The 19343-nt window shown below is 35.0% G+C and overlaps 1 protein-coding gene across 1 annotated transcript; it reads left to right on the forward strand.

The window, feature by feature from the left end:
* Positions 1-1047: 1047 nt before the first annotated feature.
* On the forward strand, positions 1048-17301 carry LOC139099187 (titin homolog). Its single transcript, XM_070651584.1, has 10 exons — positions 1048-1107; positions 6489-6601; positions 6739-6848; positions 7560-7939; positions 8042-8226; positions 9518-10041; positions 10708-10864; positions 10983-12074; positions 15552-15930; positions 16988-17301. The coding sequence occupies exons 1-10, from the start codon at positions 1048-1050 to the stop codon at positions 17225-17227; spliced, it is 3240 nt and encodes a 1079-aa protein (XP_070507685.1). The 3' UTR covers positions 17228-17301.
* Positions 17302-19343: the final 2042 nt, after the last annotated feature.

A 19343-nucleotide genomic window follows, 5' to 3' on the forward strand; every position in this document is an offset into this window, starting at 1 on the left:
TTGTGAAGCTTTCTGAAAGCTTTGAAAAAAAGCTCTTTTATTTGATTTTAATTCTTCTTCACTTCTTGAGAAGAAATTTTGTTTTGGAGATGTTTTTGTAGGTTGAGAAGATAGTAAAGGGTTCTATTGACCCGAGTGACAAAAATTTAAATGGCTTCGCTATGGAACTAATTAAAGCTCTTTTATTGACATCGAACGGAAGCCGCCTAATTTTAACAGCCATATGGACTCCAAAAATAGACTCTGTAACGGAATCTTCTTCATTTGTGTCTTTCGGGTGAGTTTCTTGTATTGAAATTTATTGAAAACAAAATAGTAAATTGAGAATAAAATGTTAATACCTAAAATGGAAATTTTTGAAAGAAATTCAAAGTTTCCAGAGAAATTGAGAGATTTGATTTCGAACGACCTAATCGTACATTATCCCGACCAACACAATTGATATGCTGCCAATATTCCCAATATACTGATCATGTCCTGTACAGTAGGTACATAAGGTGGGGTTAATTAGAGGCATACGAAGAAGTTTTACAAACCTTTACGGTGTGGAGAATAGGGGAGACAACGATAGAGTTAGTTTTAGGTTCTAACTAAGAGAGCCCATGTATCAGGGCTGATCTGTCCGTACAGCAAAATAAGTTAGTTACGATGGGAGAAGGAGGGGTCTAAAAACGCTATTCTTATCGTTTAAAATAACGGCAAATTTATTCTTCCTAAACCCGAGTTGAACATCATAGTTGCTAAGTAGACCTTGCAGCCGATAAGACACAAAAGTCCCCTTAAAACATCAAGACAGCTCCCTTTAGCTCATTTTTATGTCAACTACACCTTATTGCTCGAGTTAAATCCAGACATCGTTTAAACTCAAACCTCAAAGCACCACAGATAACTCCACATCCTATAAAGCTATTAACTTAACTGTCATTTCAGTGCACTTAATTTAAACACAAAGTTTGCTTCCCTAACAAAAAAGTTCAACAACAATCAAGCGTTTAAAAAAAATTTATTTTTTTTTTCATGTTTCAACAAAAAACTTGTTGATGTTGCATGCAAGAATCACCAGCTGACAACTATCATAATAATAATAATAACGAGAAGAATATTCAGGTAAGGGAATAAATGCTGCCATTTTTTTTGTATGAATAAAAGTTTAATCAAGAAAACTGTGCGAAAAACGTGACCCGTAGTTGAAAATTTAATTAAAAATTCCATGACAATGAGTCTCATATTACTCAGATGATAGATCTATTCACCTGTGGATGGTTTTAATTTTAATTTAATTCCTCACGGGGGCGAAAAGTTTAGATGTATATTCTCGAAATGTTATTGCACTTCAGGTTTTGAAATTGGACTGTAGAAAGTTTAGATTCATATAGAGCATAAATCAAGCTGCTTTTTCAAAAAAAAAAATATTGTTGAAAGTTTGCAGAACAATCGATACAATAAAATTTGTATGCTGTTGGTGAAATTCAACAGTTGTGCATGTGTTTGAGATTTTGGGTATAATAATGTTGACTTAATGTCTGCAATTTGGAATCTGGTGAGATGAAAATTGTACAGTGTTGAATTTTAATGCTTGAGCAAAACCATGAAGGTTCCGTCATAGAGCTTTTAAGGCTTCTTTAAATCTATTTTATTAACTTAATTACTTACTTCGATGGCCGTACAGATCAACTCCAGTGGTCCATGGCCTCCCTCAGATGTCAGTCAATGCCCATTCTATCGGCGGCTTCCTCCTGCCAATTGCCAATAATCTTATATTAACACCATATGGAAGCCACTTATTATTGGTAGCTATATGCTCGATAACAGAGCTTTCTACATTTGTGTCACTGGGGATGATCACCAGTATCACCTTTGATCAAGGGCATAGCTAGAAAGGTGGATCAAAATTTGCTAAGCTTGAACAACACGATAGGGCAAATTGCATTATTTGTACCGAAATCAGCTGCCACGTGGCAGTCAGAGAACTCTTACTTCTAGTTCTAGAAAATTATTCAAAAATTTCGATAATCCTTTTGCTATGCAATTGAGTCTAGTCAGCAACATCAAGAAACTCTGTGCCAACATCACGAAAACCTGAAAACAATATTTGTGTATCGTTGACTTCATACCAAAGCCACATCAGCATGAGTTTACATTTTGTAAGAACTTGAATAATAACAATTTGTCCCATAAAGGAGATGGAGTCATCAAATCGGAATGGCAGAGATGATAACCACAAATTGACAAAACCAGTGCTCTACCTTAGCTAAGTTCTTTATATCCAATTTCATATTGAAACGATAAACTTTACCAAGTATGCACAGCGATAATGAATCCATGTTGATATGCTCGTTTCCTAGCAACATATGTAAGCATAACATTTAATAAAAACAGCTTTAAAACACTTCCATCTCCATAAATGTGATTAAAAATCACAGTATCCCATTTCTTGAAAAACATAAAATCTGTTGTGATGTAAGAAACTCATCAAAACATCATCCACAATAACGACTTCTCATCTTCAACCATACTTACATCAACAAACTTCCGCTATAATCAAGTTACACTTTTTTTTTATATCTACTTCCTTCATCTCGTTTTTTCCTTGAATTGAATCTCATTTACCTGCTCTTAAATTGAAAGTTTATTGCTGTTTGCTGTAAAAACTAGTAAAAGTGCAAGAAGATTCATCGCCATATATATCCATTCAGTCGAACAAGAAGGAAAGAAAGAGTGATGAGCGCAACAGTATGCTGAATAATAAAAGAAGCAACATAGAAGTTCGATAGCATTGTGATTTTAAAATGCAATTCAAGCACTTGATTCTCGAATTTCAATTTCAAAAAGTTCTGATAGCAAACAAGAAATTTTTTACATTATTATTATAGAGCAAGTGTAGCGAATGGGTTGCTGTTTATTGTTAGGAATGGATGAAAATTTATAATCTTCAATAAATCTTTCTTCATCGTGTCATTTTACCATAACACTTTTTTTCTCACTCTCTCACTTCTCGCTCTTCGCGCGCTCTTTGTTGTTTGTTTAAGGGGGTAGGGATGATGAGTTTTGAGTCGTTTTGACTTTTGTGCTGGGAATAAAAGATACAGTGAATGGAGTGAGGTGTGATAAGTATTATTTAGAAAGAGAAGTATTGAAATTGTTGAGTTTTAACCTTTATGGAAGTAAGACAGTCTCATTCAGTGTAGCAAAATCAGGTGCCTGTGACATGCACAGAAAACTGACCCGTCACAGTTTTTGTCTTTGAATTTTCCATTGATTGTACCATTGAGCTTCTAAACAGTTCACTCGAGGGCCTGATAATGATTAATTAATTAGAACATATCCATGAGTATACTCGAGAAATTAAGCATTGTCCAGGATGGTCAAATATATTGATCAAATTTAATTAGTTGAACGCCTATTTAGGCTAACACGCTCCATTTGTTAGGGTTAAGCTTCTTGACTCATAGGATCTTAACGTTCTCAACACGGAAAAAGCACAAATCGGTAAATCGATCAAAATTCCGATCCAAACCGACATGACTCTATCTTGATACCAGATTCTATTTAAATCAGAAACCAAGCATGAGTCACACCAACCTAGGACCAGATGTTGAATCAATTAACTGACGTGTACTATTCTGGCGTCTTAAATGTCAAGTCCAAAACTAAGTATCGATATAAATGTTAGACACAACCTCCCTGAGTGAAATAAGACTGTCATTAGTCGATAGCGCTACATAATGTTTATTTCTTATTCCAAGACAAATTTACCTCCTTACTTCCTGGTCGATATCCACGCCGAGAGAACATCTAGTGTCGGCTCTTTCCTTCGAGAACTTCTGCCAGTTCGGAATGTTAAGGACTTTTGTTTTTACACATCCAATCTTTCTATAGAAATTCTTTGGAATTTTAAGATATACGATCGACACAACGTAAGGAAATTCCAAGAACTCATAGACAGAAGCTGTTAATAGAGACAGCATGGCATTTGGTATCGATAATTGGAAGACAGAAGCCAGCGATAGAACCAAAGGGTAAAAGCTCTTAAGTCATATAACTATCCTTACTTCCTCAGTTCTCCACCCCTTATACATTTCCTTATTACTCGAGATTAAAAATGTTTCCATCTACAACAATATCCCTTCTTCTTTACTCAACATAAAGTAAAGCTTTTGTCTCATTTTTGCCTGCCTAAACTTGAATTTTAATTATGAATTCCTCATACACACGCGAATGAGGTATTTTCTTTCCTGTATACTTTATCCTCAGAAAAAGAATTTCTTTTTTTGTGAGAAAAAAAGTGTCGAGCAGCATGTCGCTCTAATCCTCTGATGAATTTATGATTCTCATAATAATAATTTACAATGAAAGAACTAAATGCTTTTAATTAAAAATTCCAAGTCTAAAAATTTAGACAAGTGTGATGACGAAGATTATTTTACTTTTTTGGGAAGGCTTTAAAGCCTGACTTCAAGCATATTTTTATAAATTATTTATAAAAGTTTTCACTTTAATTTAATTAAAGTTTAATTCGTGATGAATTTGATGTCAAAGTTGAAAAGGATTGAATTGGTATGCGGTCATGTCTTGTGTCGTGCTTAATTGCCATTTGTGGTTTCTTCTTTGGGGATTTATAATTAAATGTCTTGTATGAATTTGAAGTTGATTTAGTGTCGCTTAATCAAACTGATTTTCATGGGTATCAAACTATAATTGCCGAACAGTACAACGCGTTTGCGTTTGTTAGAGGTGTCTTACGTTACCCTTCGTCACTTTGTATCAATGGCTAGATGCGAAGTTGTCTTGATGACATCGTGATGGCTGATTTGGGACCCGCAGCCCGGGATTTGGTTTGACTAGTGACATGTCAAACTAAATAGATCGTAACATGCAAAGAACATGCTTTCATAATACAGAAAGTCCACTACGGTATCTTAAAGCAGTCTCTGTTCCTAAAGGAGATGACCAATCGCAATACAACCACATCAATCATCCTTGAACCCAAAACCAGACTAATTAAACAACAACCTGTAAACTTCAGAAACCAATTCCAAATTTGAATACAACAGAACAATCTGGAACAGCCAATAAAAATAAATTGATTTTTCGTTGAGTGAGCAAGAACAAGCATAATGGATTGCTGAAAAGAGAGTTAATTTCAAACTTCAAACAGTTCATTTCCGTCTCTTTAATTATGCTTTGCAATTTCTGTTCTGATTTTACTCGCTTTTCATTTTCTTTCAAAATCAGCAAAATGAAAAAGTTTTGAAGTGAACAAAAAAAAAATTCCTTACAAGGGAATCATTTGGTTATGACGTCCAAGCAACTAGGTGGCATTTAGAAGACCACGAGAAAGACCCAATAAACTCACGGAGAAGCTATCGATAGAGATAAAATTGCGTTTACTTACTTAATTACTTCGCTAGCCTTACCGATCAGTTGTATTTGCGATCAATCAAGTATGGTCTTGGACATGATATCATGTAAACTTTATTTTCTATTCCTTATTAGAGTGTGCTGATGTAGAACGAGTAGCAAATTACTTGTGCAATTGTGTCTAACTTAACTAAAATCAAAGTTGTAGTAAAGTTGTCGTCCATTTGCGCAAGTCTTCTTTTATAACATGTGGCATGAAGTTACTCATGCACGACTCAATCTTGAGGAAGCTACTCAGCTATATCTTGCTTCTAAACTTAAACTAGATACTAAACTTGAGCTAGATACTCAACTTGAGCTTGATATTCAACATGAGTTAGCTACTCGAACCACTGAGCGTTCTCTCTTAGAGTAGATTACTAGAGGGTTGACGACATCCTCTTTCAAGAATCACAGATGCCTTTCTCATGCACAGACAGTTTTGTCTATATATGGCTCAATTGGTTCGGATCCACTATAAACTGTACGCCTAAAGGGTGTGGTACAACAGATTTAAAATCGCAGTGCCTCCAGGTCATGAGGCTGGGCCCTTCAAGCATTATAATGGCTTAATTCCACAAATTCGACTCTAATCTAACATGACAATCACAAATCCCGTTTAACAAAAAAACATCATTCATTAATTACTTCATCCATCTACTAGTCTTTCACTAAGTAATTCTATGTTTATATTTGAAAAAAAAAAAATAACAGCAAAACTTTTCATCAGCATACATCATTCAATTCCGAAATAAACAGAACCCAAAGAGAGTTTAAATAAATAATTTTACAAATAGTTCGTTAGTTGCTATGCAATGAATTAAATGCATTCCGTTTCCTTTTTACTGTTGTTGCCAAGACAGTTTGTTGAGTTGTTGAGCTTGTAAAATTGGTATTTTTTCGTTTTGTTTATTTCAGAAGCAAATAATAAATTTTCCATTTCCATCTTCAGCTTTGCTTTGCTTTTTTAAAGTGGTTCCGACATAAATTAATTAAAATGGTAAGTAGCCACTTAGTAATTGCAAATTACTTTAAAATGAGCATAAAATATCATGAAAATGACTTTGTAATTTAATTAAATAATAAAGGCCAAAAATAAGAAGCTGAGTAAAAAGGAAAAAGCCAAATTAGAAGCCGAACAAGCTGAAACACTTCGCGTTGAAGCGGAAAAGGAACGGTTAAAGAAATTAGAAGAGGATAGGTGAGAATTAAGAATCCAATTAAATGAAACGTTTTTCTTCTTCTTTTTTCGTGACTCAAGGCATAACATAATTCCTTGTGCTTCCTTAAAATGAAATCCATGAAGCTTATAAAAATATATCAAATCTCATTTTTCAGAGAACGTAAAATGCGTGAAAGGCGAGATGCAAAGAAGAAGCAGGAACAAGAGGCTGTTGAGAATAAGTTGAGACGTATTCAATTGCGTGAAAGCTTCAATTCTTTAAAAAGTAAGTAAGCTCTTAGCATATTTTTTTATGTGTAATGAGATAGGATGTTTTGTAAATTAATTTAATGCTGTTATTTTACTGTGATTGTCTGTCTGTCAGCTGAATGAGAGGAATGTTTATTTATCTGCTTCATATTATTCAGATTTTGACTGCTTCAACAAATAGTTACTTACTTCGCTGGGCGTACAGATCAATTGTGATTCATGGCCTCCTTCAGATATCGTTAAAAGATTGCTATATTGCTGGCTTCAATCTGCCAATTACCAATATCAAGTGCAATACTGTCTCTAAGAGTTCTTTGGTCTTTCACGAGTTGCCTTAAACAACTTCAATTGTTTTGCAAATTGGTAATTGGCAAGCGGAAGCCAGCGATAGACGCCTCTGTCTGGTAACCATATGAATGACATAGAGGAAACTTCGTCTTCTGTTTCGTTCAGTTTTGTAACTAAATGATTGACATAATTTGTTATTTTTTCAAGATTTTTGCTTCTTTTCCCTGGTATACATCACTCTTCAATTATTACTTACTGTAGCCTTGCTCATGAAAAGCTTAAGTTACTACAAAAAGCATTCCATTTGACTCTGTTGCAGATTTTGTCAACAAGTTTGTACAAATTCTGATAAATTCTATAAATACTAAGTTTGTACATCAATTATTAATCTTTAATTACATTTCGTTCCATTTAATACTTAAAACCTTCTCCTTAACAGAAGCAAAACGTGAAATCAAGAAGCTTCTCGAAAACGAGAAACTAAAAATTGAATGGGAACAATACATGCGATGCAATGGTCTACCAAATGCCAGCGATCCATCTGACTTAAGAAAATACATTCACATGTGGGTAGAAGATTTTAAAAATGTTAACAAGAAGGAAATCAATTGGCTATTGAAAGTCAACGAGCAGAGCATATTGACGCAAGACCAAACCGTACCCGATCTCTCAAAAGCCAATTTACGTAAACTTCAACCTGATGTTGGTGAAATGTATGCGAGGCGTGCATCTGAAGTACTTGGTATACTCGACGAAATGGATGCAATCTTACGAGATCAATATTCATTGTCGCCATCGAAACTAAAGGATTTGCTTGATGTGAGTTTTGTTCATGCAATTTTATGTTCATTTAATTTCTTTTTTCTATTTTTCTCATTCATTTCACCATGAAAATTGTACATTGCAAATATGTATGACTAGCTAAAACTGGAAATCCGTTCAATACTAGCGTCATTTGTCGATGAATTTACGTTCAAGATACTAAGCAATATTGAACGCAATATGAATCTAAGTGGATTGAATCAAGCGACATATAAATTTGAATCGACTGTATTCAAAATGGAATTGTATACCGTACGGGATATACCATTACCAGCAAATGCATAGTAAAAAAAAATATTATTTTTATGGCTATTCTTTTTGGCATGGATTTTTAGCCGTATGATGTGTGTTTGGATAGATATTTTATGAAATAATACGACATAAATTGTAATTAGGGGTTACATGATCACATTGAGTTGTTCTGTCTGTGCATTGAGTTTCTATTTTCAATAAATATGAATTTATTTAGTCTGTACATGTATCGAGGATGGAAATGAAATGCAGATTATTATATAGATGTTGTAGATTAAAGATGACTATAAAAGATTGAGTCACTAATTATTAGGTTGGGTATTTGTGGGGGTGGGATGTGGGGTCCTCAATTTTAATCAGCTAAAAGAAAATGACCAGCTCTAAGCTACTTCCTTAGTAGATAACCTTAGTTTAGGACTCTTTCTCGAGCAGTTCAGCGAATATTCTAGGCCAACGCAAATTCGCCGAATTAACCTTAAGCCTCATAGATGCCCTGACGACAACATGACGTCTGGACGGCTTTCACTTTCTTTTAACGGCAAAAAATGTAGTTCGCTGTATTGGACTGACATTCGTTCTTAGATTAGGAATGAGGCCTGTCTTTTTTAAGCTTTTAGACGTTATTACTTGACAAAGCAGTGTCTTAACGAATACGTAGTGCTGTTCGGGTTATCATCAGCTTCCAGACTAAATATTTAAAAAGACCGTCTTGAATACGATTCCGATTATATATGGACATAATTTGTAATACCTTCACTAATGTGGTCTGTAACCGAACAAATTCAACATCAACTGATTTTATGGCGACTTAATGATGGCTTCACTTCTCAACTAACCCTAGCAGACACTGAGCATACTCAGTTAAATGACCGTACTCATGAGTATACTCAATCAATAAAATCTAACATTCTCAATTTTGTGACCATACTGGTCAGAATTGTTCGGATCTGAAACGTCATCTTGATCTTCAACTCTGTCCCAATTATTAAAAAAATCAACAAATTTGTTTCTTGTCTTGCTCGGGGTATAATCCGTCCCCATCTGTTTAACAAGCTTTTCATGAATTTTCATGACAAATATTGTTAAATGCCCAACATAAAGCAGATTTTTCATAATAAAATAATTTTCAGAATTCCATCATAAAAAACATCTCAAAGCAAAACAGAACCATAAGTCCCCTAAAAGCACACTCAAAGCCATCATCTCTAGGAATCCATGTCTACAAAACCCATAAATCAATTAGCTAAAAAGCAAAAAAATATTTTTTCTTTATTTCCATATCCAACAACGACATATCCATAAACACAAAAAAAAAATAAACAGCAATCCAAAGGAGAAGCTCAAAGAGGAGAAAACAAATATAGAATTTTCCATGATTCAAATGAGCTTATCATTGCCATCGTCTGTTAAATGCATAAATTCAGCTGTAAGAGGTTTATGGGTAAATTATGATCATTTGAGTGATTACTGCTTCAGCACAATATTAACATACGATGAGAGTGAAAGAAAGAAATTAACATTGAGAAAAACCACAAAACGTGAATGGAAAAAGAGGAAGGAATTGCTACAAAAGGCACTATTTCAAATATTTCACGAGAAGCCGGATGAGAATGCGGAAACAGATGCCAACCAGCCACGACAAATTGACATCGATAAAATGTATACAGAATATGAAGACGAATTGAATGCAATTGAGCGTCAAAGAATGGGACCGGAAGCTCTTAATCTCGGTGAATTTGAAGTGAATTTAAGGCGATATAAAATTGTTGGTGGAGTCTTTCAAATTGAATATTTAGAGCAGCCACTTCAGGATGTTAAAACGGATACCGGCTCACTCATGAGGACACGTAATTAGAGCTCTTTGATTTATTTGTAGATTTAAATGCTTGAAGCTTAATTGACTTTTGTGATGAAAGTTCAATGAACCTCTAATGAAGCTGAATGGCAAAAGTCCGACTCTAGTATGATGTGACTCTGGTATGATGTGACTTTGGCACCGTGTGACTCTGATATGGTGTGACTCAGGCATCGTGTGACTCAGGCATGATGTGACTATGACATGATGTGACTCTGACATGGTATGACTCTGGTATAGTGTGACTCTAACATGGTGTGATTCTGGCATGATGTGACTTTAGAATGGTGTGACTCTGGCATGATGTGATCATTACCGACGTGTCTTTGGCATCAAGTCGAATTTAAACCAAATTCAATACCAAGTCAAAATAACGCCAGAGATCGAATTTTTGATCAAATAACCGACATGTGCTATCCGGGGAAGTGCTTTGTGTCCTTAATTATCGGTCGAGTAATGACTTAATGTTTAAATACTTTAAGGCAATTCACAGCACTACGATTGGTCGACCGAATGTCTAGTTATAGACTTGACATACTGTCGACTCATCGCAGCCTACTCCCCTCAAGCATCCTCATTGTTGAACATAATTTATGAGCGACAACTACAGTACATGAAGTCATTACTGCTTAATTTAATTATTAATTATAATTTCCAGTAATTCATCCAGTCAATTTAAAGAAGAAAGACTTCCACTACCCATATCGAGCGCCCGAAGCACACAAAGCAGGTCAAAAACGTACACCAGAAGAAGTAGAGCTGGAAATAAAGAGCATGGAAGAAAATATGGAGAAGATGGTTCTTGTAAATGTTGAGTATGTACATAAAACAATCATTCAAGACGACAATTTTACTCGCTTTATTCTTTTTGCTCGTTCCTTAATATTTATGACCAACACAATTTATTTAATTGCATAATAAAATTAATTACAGTCTGCCATCTCACATTTCCTGGTTTGAGCCGCCCGTTGTTTGTCGCTTTGAGAGTGAAGAAGAGTATCTCCAAATGAAACGATACGACGATGAGCAGTCGAGGAAGAAAAAGCGTGATGACGATGATTTAGATGAGGTTGAAGAAGAAGTTGTTACTCAACCAACAAAAAAGGAGAAGCCTGTTAAGAAACCATCGAAAGATCGTGACGTGAAGGTTGTTGAGGATTTCAATCTTCTTGACATACCGAAAAAAGTCAATTTGAAGCCATTATTTGAAGATTTTATTATTCCCATGATACCAGATGGATATGAAATTAAATTTAAACCGAAAAAGACGTCAACGGCATTCATCGACAGTACACAACGTAAGAGCTGCTATGTCGACCAAATCTATTCAATTGATGAAATTGTCTATCAGACCCGACAACCGCGTGCATTATTTCCCACATGTAAAACGAAAAGGATTTTAAAAGTTGTTAAGCAACGTTCAAGTTATGAATTATTATTGTCATCAACAACAGGCGGAAACGATGCCTCAAGCGAGGATGAGAACGATGAGAGCATGTACAGTATGGAGTCAGACCAAACAATGTCAGGACATCAAATGAACGTTTATATGTTCTCAAAATTTATGCGTGATCTTGAAGATCTCATTGATTTGTCAATTCCATCGATAGAGAAGAAAATTGCGGAAATTTCATCAAATCTCTCAAATTCAGCGGAAATGCATGATAAAAAGTCAACAGCTATTGATCGAAAGGACTCTGGTATATCATTAAATAAGTCAAATGCTAAACATGCTGTGGAAGAAACTTCAGAAGATTCGGATGTTGAATCGGAAGCGGAGGATGATGATGAGGAGGAAAATCGTGAAATAGCCAAAAATACATTGATCGATAAAATCGTAAAGGATGCAAATATGAAACGATGTCGAGGTAGATGGAGTACACGTGATATACATGATGTTAAATTCAATGAAGATAAATTAACCATTCAATTTCGGACAGGACGTTTGGGCTTATTCGCATTAGCTGCTAATCGCTACTGCAATTTTCCATTTCAATCATGGGATATTAAGCCTGACTTGAAAATGTATGTTGTATAATGTATTACTATATATTAATAATACTATCTTGTTGGGAATTTAAGGGTGTTTATTTGGGGATGTAGACTTGAAGATGTAATCACTTTGTCCTTGTCCTTAACAGGCAAAGAGTATAGTCTCAAGGTACAGAAAGATCACTAACGTACCTAAAAGCTGTATCTTTGCCTGTAAGGGTCTATGTTTCATAACTTTAGGTCAAGATTCAAGCTTTAAGCTAAACGATAGAACCTAGGGAGGCCTTGGATCACAGTTAATCTGTATGGTCATCGAAGTAACTAAGTAAGTAAGTTCAAGATTCTCTTAGTTCTGTTGAAACTGGCCGAAACAGCACAAGTCGAGTTATCGATCCGAACTCCAGCACCAGGCAGGCATGGATTGTGGTTTGTGGCCAGACAGAAGTAACTAAGGTCTAGATCCTCTTTGTTCTATTGGAACTAACCCGAATTGCACACATCGAGTAATCGATCCATAATCCGACACAAGGCAGACATGTTTGTAATATTGTGACAGACTGAGCTCAAAGTCGACTCGGATTTTGTATGAAAAGTTTAATTTAAGCTCTGAGGGCAGATTTAAATTGAATCCAATCAAATCCATGCCGATTGGAGTACAGACTGGAGTTTTGACTGGGGAGAATTCGGACTAAACTTCCCAGCAGTTGGAAATACGTAGGGTTTCTGATTAACCGCGTTTTTTCATAACCGCTGTTATGCTGTTATGAAAAAACTCAAAACAGCTGTTAACGCGGTTAACAGCGGTTATTAATAATTTTTAATAATACCACTAATTTACTATGTTACTGAGCTTTTCATTGATATATTTTCTTTTTATTTGCCTCTTATGGTTGAATTAGGTTACATAAACCTACAAAAGTAAAGAAATTAATCAAAATTAAAACAAAAAAAGAAAAACATTTAATGATTAAACTCCAAAATTATTTTTTCTATTGAAAATTTCTAAACATTAAGGCGTTTGATGATATATTTGAAAGCACAAGTGCAAAAGTTAAGAACACTCTCTTCGCAGCAATTTGGACCGAAATTTTCCTGATTTTTTAAAAGCAAGCAAGACGGAAATTGCCCTTAACTCCACGACAATGGCGAGATTTTGAAAAAAAAAATGTCCCGAAATCTTTCAAGTTTTTCAAAGGGATTTTCGCCTAAAATTTTCACATTTGCTTACAAAAAAGCAGAGATTTCAGAAAGAAATTAAAATTTTTTTTATTAAAATTCAAAATTTTTGTTAAAATTTTTCTTATTTAAAGCCTTTACAGATAAAAATGCTGTTAACAGCGGTTAATTTTCAATAACCGCTGTTTTGCGTTAACCGCATTTTAAGGTAAAAAACCGCTGTTATGCTGTTAACGGTTAACCGCTGTCAGAAACCCTAGAAATTCGCTCCAATCCTAAAATCCATCCTATCCCTTTCAAACTTTATTTCCAATTTTTTTGTTGTTGGCTATCCTTACGTGCGTAAAAAATTGTTACAACAGGGAAACGGATCAAGAGCAAGAGAAGAAAAAAAACTCTTTTTCTTTCTATATTTGGAATATAATAAATATCTCTATTGCCTCTCAATTTTCCTATTTCAAATGTCTCCCTAGGGTGCAACAGAATGAATTGCACGAAACGATATAATATCCCTCCATTTCCTACCTATTTTTATATAAATGGGTTCATGATTTATACGTCAAGTTTTTCATTCTTATTCTTGAAAACTAACAGCATTGTTGCCTTCCAGTCATATGTGAGGCTTACATAGCATGAAATTATGCTGAGTTTCATAATTTAAGTAAGGAAAATCAATAGAGTTGGTGAATATGGCAAAATTAATTCAGACTCTTTTTTTTGTGCATTACATCACATTTGCCGGAAGATGATATGTAGCTGTAGCAATCATAACATGTTCCAGCCCACTTGACCATCCTTATTTAATTGGCTTTAAGCTAAGTTTGTAATATGAAGAAACTTCTTATCAATCTCAATCCATCATTCACATAATACAAGTTCATTAAACTCTTCACATAAGTGTGATGTCGTCGAGACTTCTGTTGACATTTTCATTAATCAAATGACACAGTTATGGATGTGTTGATTCATTATTTGCTATTCGTGATTATCGCCTCATGATAATGTTAGTGATTATGCATATTATGTGAAAAACATGCGTCATGAGTTTTGTGATTTAGGTTTACGAATCATTGATTGGAATGTCTAGTGGATTGGATTTGTTTGAAGGCACAAACCTTTAAAAAATGAATTGTTCGGAAATAACTTGCCGGTAAGCCAACCCTCAAAGATGGTGAATGCGGAACACATGAAGCCAAGTGCTTCACTTAGCCTAACACCACTAAGTACCAACTCCACCTTCCCGTGGGGGAGAGGTCGTTAATCCAAGCAAAAAAGTCGGGCGGAGACGAACGGAGCTCTGGTAAGTAAGTAAGCTGTGTCAAGCCACAATTCACAACATTCATAATAGTTTTTGTAAAGGCATGTCCATAGACAGGCTTCAAATTGATCCAAGCTTAATTAAAGGTTAAACTATTGTAGGCAGGGACAGGAAGGTTGACTTCAAAGAACGACATGGTCGACAGTCGACAACTTGAGTGTAGTTAATATCCAAACCAAAGATCGAGTAATGACAGATTGTATGGAACGATCCGGAGAAAATGTCATTAGTCGACATTGGGTCTAGTTGTCCATTCGGAGGTCTTTGCCTAGACACATCCAGTAATATATCTTGCTCTTTACCAAAAAATTATTCTAAAATTTGATCCAACGTCCTTGTCGAAGGCGGAACAAGTTTTTCCAAGACAAAATGAATATCCAGCTACAAAGTACCCAAGCATTAACACTTATTGCTATCCATTATTGAAATGCCAAGATCTAATTGAATTCTATGCAATGCCAATAGCCAACACAGCTAGGCATAACGAGGCACATATGAATTCCTAAACTTCAAACCAGACTATTCTTCAATAGACACAAAAAACGATCAAATGAAGCACAAAAAGCAGCTTCAGCTTTATTAAAAAACCAAACTGAAAAATTTAGCATCATCTACAGTCTTCCCAACCATAAAGAGCTTTAAATTTCATTTTCATTATTGGGTCGTTTTCAGAGCTGCCCCTTCATTAATTCTTATTTCATTTTGGATATCAGCATTGACCTAAAGGAATTATGAACATAAAGGACGAAATGAAAGTTTTTGATCACATTAAGTTTTCTACTTCCTCGGAATGAGCCAAAAGGTTCCTAAACCCTTAAAGTAGATAAACTTTTTTTTTAATCAATAGCTTCAAGTTCATTTAGCTACTGTAAATATCCTTATTACTTCTTTTTTACTGCCTTCATATTTAAATCCTTTTTTTGGACATCCAACAAACAACCCACATGCTTTACATCCATTAAATTCCAATGAATCTTTGTCAAAAAATCAAACTACATCCAAACTTGTCGATTTAGACCAGGGATAATTAATTTCACATTAACAGCAGCTCAGCTTGTAATGGATGTAACTGTCACTGAAAAGGGTATTACACTCAATACACTTCAGGGTTCCAATAATCCAAATGTTCTATCAACAATCATCGGATCGACATTGAAACTAGATGAGTTGATAAAACTTATGAGGAACACAGCATGTGATGTATTTCCATCAGATGATGCTTTTTGCTATACGGAGAGTTCATGTGAAAAAAATTATGTCATGGAAATGCACATTTATTCGTGTATGGCGTATTTTGCATCATCACATAATTTTGCTTGGAGTCGATGGAACTTTCAGGCTGGATCGAGAACGGCTATATTACTGATGCGAGAATTATTGGAACATCGTAAATTGGTAAGATTTGATTGCTTTATAATTGGAAATTGGATCATTGAGGCGCAGTTTTTTGAGGTTGTGATGTATATTGTTGTTAGCGTTCAGATCAGTTTAGATTACCCGAGCAGCACAAGGTATTGGGAAAGGCACTGTTATGTTGCTGTGTCAATGGTATGACGAGTATTTGCAAAAACACAAGTACATATGCGCAAGATGTCGTAATGAAAGTCATCCAGATACGAGTATGTCCTTGCATAGCTAGCAGTGGAAACACATTACGTGCCAAAGACCTCATAACCGTACCCAACACACGAAAGGAGCTTCGTAAATAGAACGGTGGAATGGAAAAAGAGCTTCAAAAATTAGACAAGTCCTGGGATTGAACTCAAGATCTTCGGCACGAAAGGCTAACGCTCTTCTATTTATACCACTAATGCCATTTCACCGCTTTGTGACCCTACACATGAGCGTGCTCCTTATTTTTTCGAGGTGACGGTAGACTTCGATCAGCAGCGAAAAAGCGGCTATGGTCAAGTGTTTAGAGCGTAGGACTACCGTTCTAACGACCTAGGTTCAATCTCAGGAAAAGTCACATTGGATTCGGATGCTTTTTCGCTGTTCTAGTCGCACCAACTCGGTTTGCGTGATTTCGCGACACACAAATTGTGGCTAGGTACGTTTTGATCATTCCTGGGTCATGCAGCGTGCAAAGTTGGGGAAAGCAAAACGTCCATTGGACAAAAGCAGTCATCACGGTAGACTATCTGGTGTGAATTGTGAGAAGTTAATAAAGCAGTTGGTCATACTTCCTAGTTAAAACGTCTATTTCTGCTAGTTTGTTGTTCTATATCCTTCCCTACGGTTGTACGCCAAGTGTCTGATTTCGATCCTTTTTTACGGCGGAAAATACAGTTCACCACATTGTGTCGCTCGGGTTAGAATCTATTTTCATGATTCCAATACCCAACAGTATGACAAAACTAGTTACATCCAAAAAAATACCCCAAAAAAACTGTGCTAAATCGATCCTTTATGACCGTACTCATACACAACATTAATGCTATTATTCATGTAGCCAAATCAATCAACCGTTCATATAACACCTTTCAAAGCATGCCTCATCGACTGCTCAGAAGTATCACCAACATATTGTTCAACACCTTTGCCGAATATGGATTATTATGCTGATTTATTTCAACTCATTTCATCGTCCATACAGCAAGTGTCAAAGACAAAAATGGATATTATGAATCCATTATTGAGACAAAATGTCTTTGAGCTACTTAAATCAATTCGACCATTATGTTTTTGCTAATTTGACGGTAGTGGATGTGAGATGAACGGCAACTGGACGTGATGGAACTTATGAAAAAATGCTTTTTAGCAGAAGTGAGGAATTTGGAATTCTTTAAAGGATTTTTATAAAGTTAGCATTGATTTTGATTTAGACTAGTTTGAAGTTAGCACAATTTTTTGACTTTTAGCAATGATTTCAATTTTTAATGTGATTTTATTGATCATATACTTAATTATTAATGTATACATTATGTTCAATTAGATTCAAACATAAAAAATTCAATTTTATGCTCAAAAATATGTTTTACTAATTTATTAAAAATATATATTTTAAAAACATGTGATTTTACCACTAAACAGTGATTATAATTGCCTCCTAATTGTCAGTACGTGAGCTAAATAGAATTTTTATGCCCCAAAAAAAATATATATGCATGCATTGCCAAGAGGAGAATTTGCTGCACTAAATTAATAATCTGCTTAAACTCTAATGCGATTTTCATGTGAATAATTTGGTATTTTTTTAGAACAAAAATATATCATTAGTGGAAAATGTTTGGATGGAACATATTTATCATGATAAAGTGCAAATATTACAGCATAATGTGATGAAATATTTCATGGGAAAGAAATTTCTTCTTTTTCTATTTATTTTCTCTTCTTTTATCGTCTATCGTCCATTTTTCAGTTTCATTTATTCGTCTATTCCTTTTCTGTGGTAGTTAAATAGTTCCGGGAATGTTGAACTATAGGACTGTTCACTATATATTGTCCATAGGTGCAATTTAGTAAAATCATTCGATTTTCAGCAGTTTCAAAGAAACAGTCGATATAGAATCAAGGTACACAGAAATTTTAATTCACTAAAATCTTGAACAGCACACCGTGATCACTCTTGCTATACTCCATCGTCATAGTTGCTCTGATGGTACCGTGACGACAGATTTTGATCAATTTGTAAGGCAGAAAATGCAGTTTGTAGAGATAACCTCAAAGCAAGTTCGTTTCCTTTCTTTGTTTCGGCGACGAAATCTTAGCTGATATGATGTACTGTCCAGGAGCCTTAAATTTGGAATCCTAGAGCTTCATACAAATTCTAAACTCATTATAAGCGTTCTCCAGATTGTGAATGAGATATTCTAGAATTGTTAGCAGAACATAGGGAACTACTAACATATGTCTATTCGGAAAGAATTGGCCAAAAATTAGCACTAGACAATCATGAAACTGGCGTCGATAAAGATTCTGTGAAATTACAAGTAGGACCCAGAGCCATGCCTGCCTGGAATCAGAATTTAAACCGTTTCTAGTATGCCTTGCGACGTAGGTTCTACAAAGATTTCAAAGTTTGTTGAGAATAAAGATCAAAGTTTGATCATCAAGCCTACAAGATTCATAACTTATCTGATAAAATGCGCTCTATATCCACCTCCACCCAAAACCCTTCCTTCCAATATTATTTTTGTTTTAACAAAAGAAAAATTCCACAAAAATTTTTCATACTCGAAAAAAAGAGCATTATGTCGAGTGGTTCTCATTCTATCTCATGTGGAGATATTTAAATATATGAATGTGCTGGTGCCTTCTATGGCATTTGCAATTTATGAAAAAAAGAATAAAAAAAACATTTGTAAGTCAAGATTCAAATGAGATGTAGATTACATGTCAATACATCAATTTATTTGCTTGCCAGTAATAGGAAAAAGGAGGAAGGAGTAAAAAGGATAAACAGGAGCTCTTTTTTTTGGCGTGGGTTGGATGTGGACTGGAAATTTGTTGTTGCGGTTTGTCTAGTTGATCAAGAATTAGTGACGCAGCATGGAAAATGCGACTATACGCAGTTGCTCATAATTCTACAGATTAAATAAATTTCATATAAAAGCGCTAGTATGTCCAACAAGCATGTACGTCTTACTTACAGCTTCTTTTTTGCCTTAGGCTCTTTTTGCTCTAGTAGCCTTGAAATATATCAGGCATGTGCTGAAATTTTATCTTTTTTTCTTCCAAAAATTTATCCGATATTTTCCTTATGCTCCTCGTTTCTCCCACTTATTCCTGTCATGAATATGAAAAAAAATGGCATATACTTGATCTAACAGATTGGATTTGAAATAGAAATCTACATACTGACTTCT

This window comes from Chironomus tepperi, unplaced genomic scaffold (genome assembly GCF_022539635.2).
Source record: "Chironomus tepperi strain 1889 unplaced genomic scaffold, CSIRO-AGI_Ctep_v1 contig_465, whole genome shotgun sequence".
Lineage (NCBI taxonomy): Eukaryota > Metazoa > Arthropoda > Insecta > Diptera > Chironomidae > Chironomus > Chironomus tepperi.

Bases quoted from the DNA above. Each gene is read 5' to 3' on its own strand.
- LOC139099187 (XM_070651584.1), top strand. From the start codon at position 1,048: ATGCAAGAATCACCAGCTGACAACTATCATAATAATAATAATAACGAG. The intron at 6,602-6,738 runs GTGAGAATTAAG...CTCATTTTTCAG, and splicing joins AAGAAATTAGAAGAGGATAG to AGAACGTAAAATGCGTGAAA. The intron at 8,227-9,517 runs GTAAAAAAAAAT...AAAAATAAACAG, and splicing joins CCATTACCAGCAAATGCATA to CAATCCAAAGGAGAAGCTCA.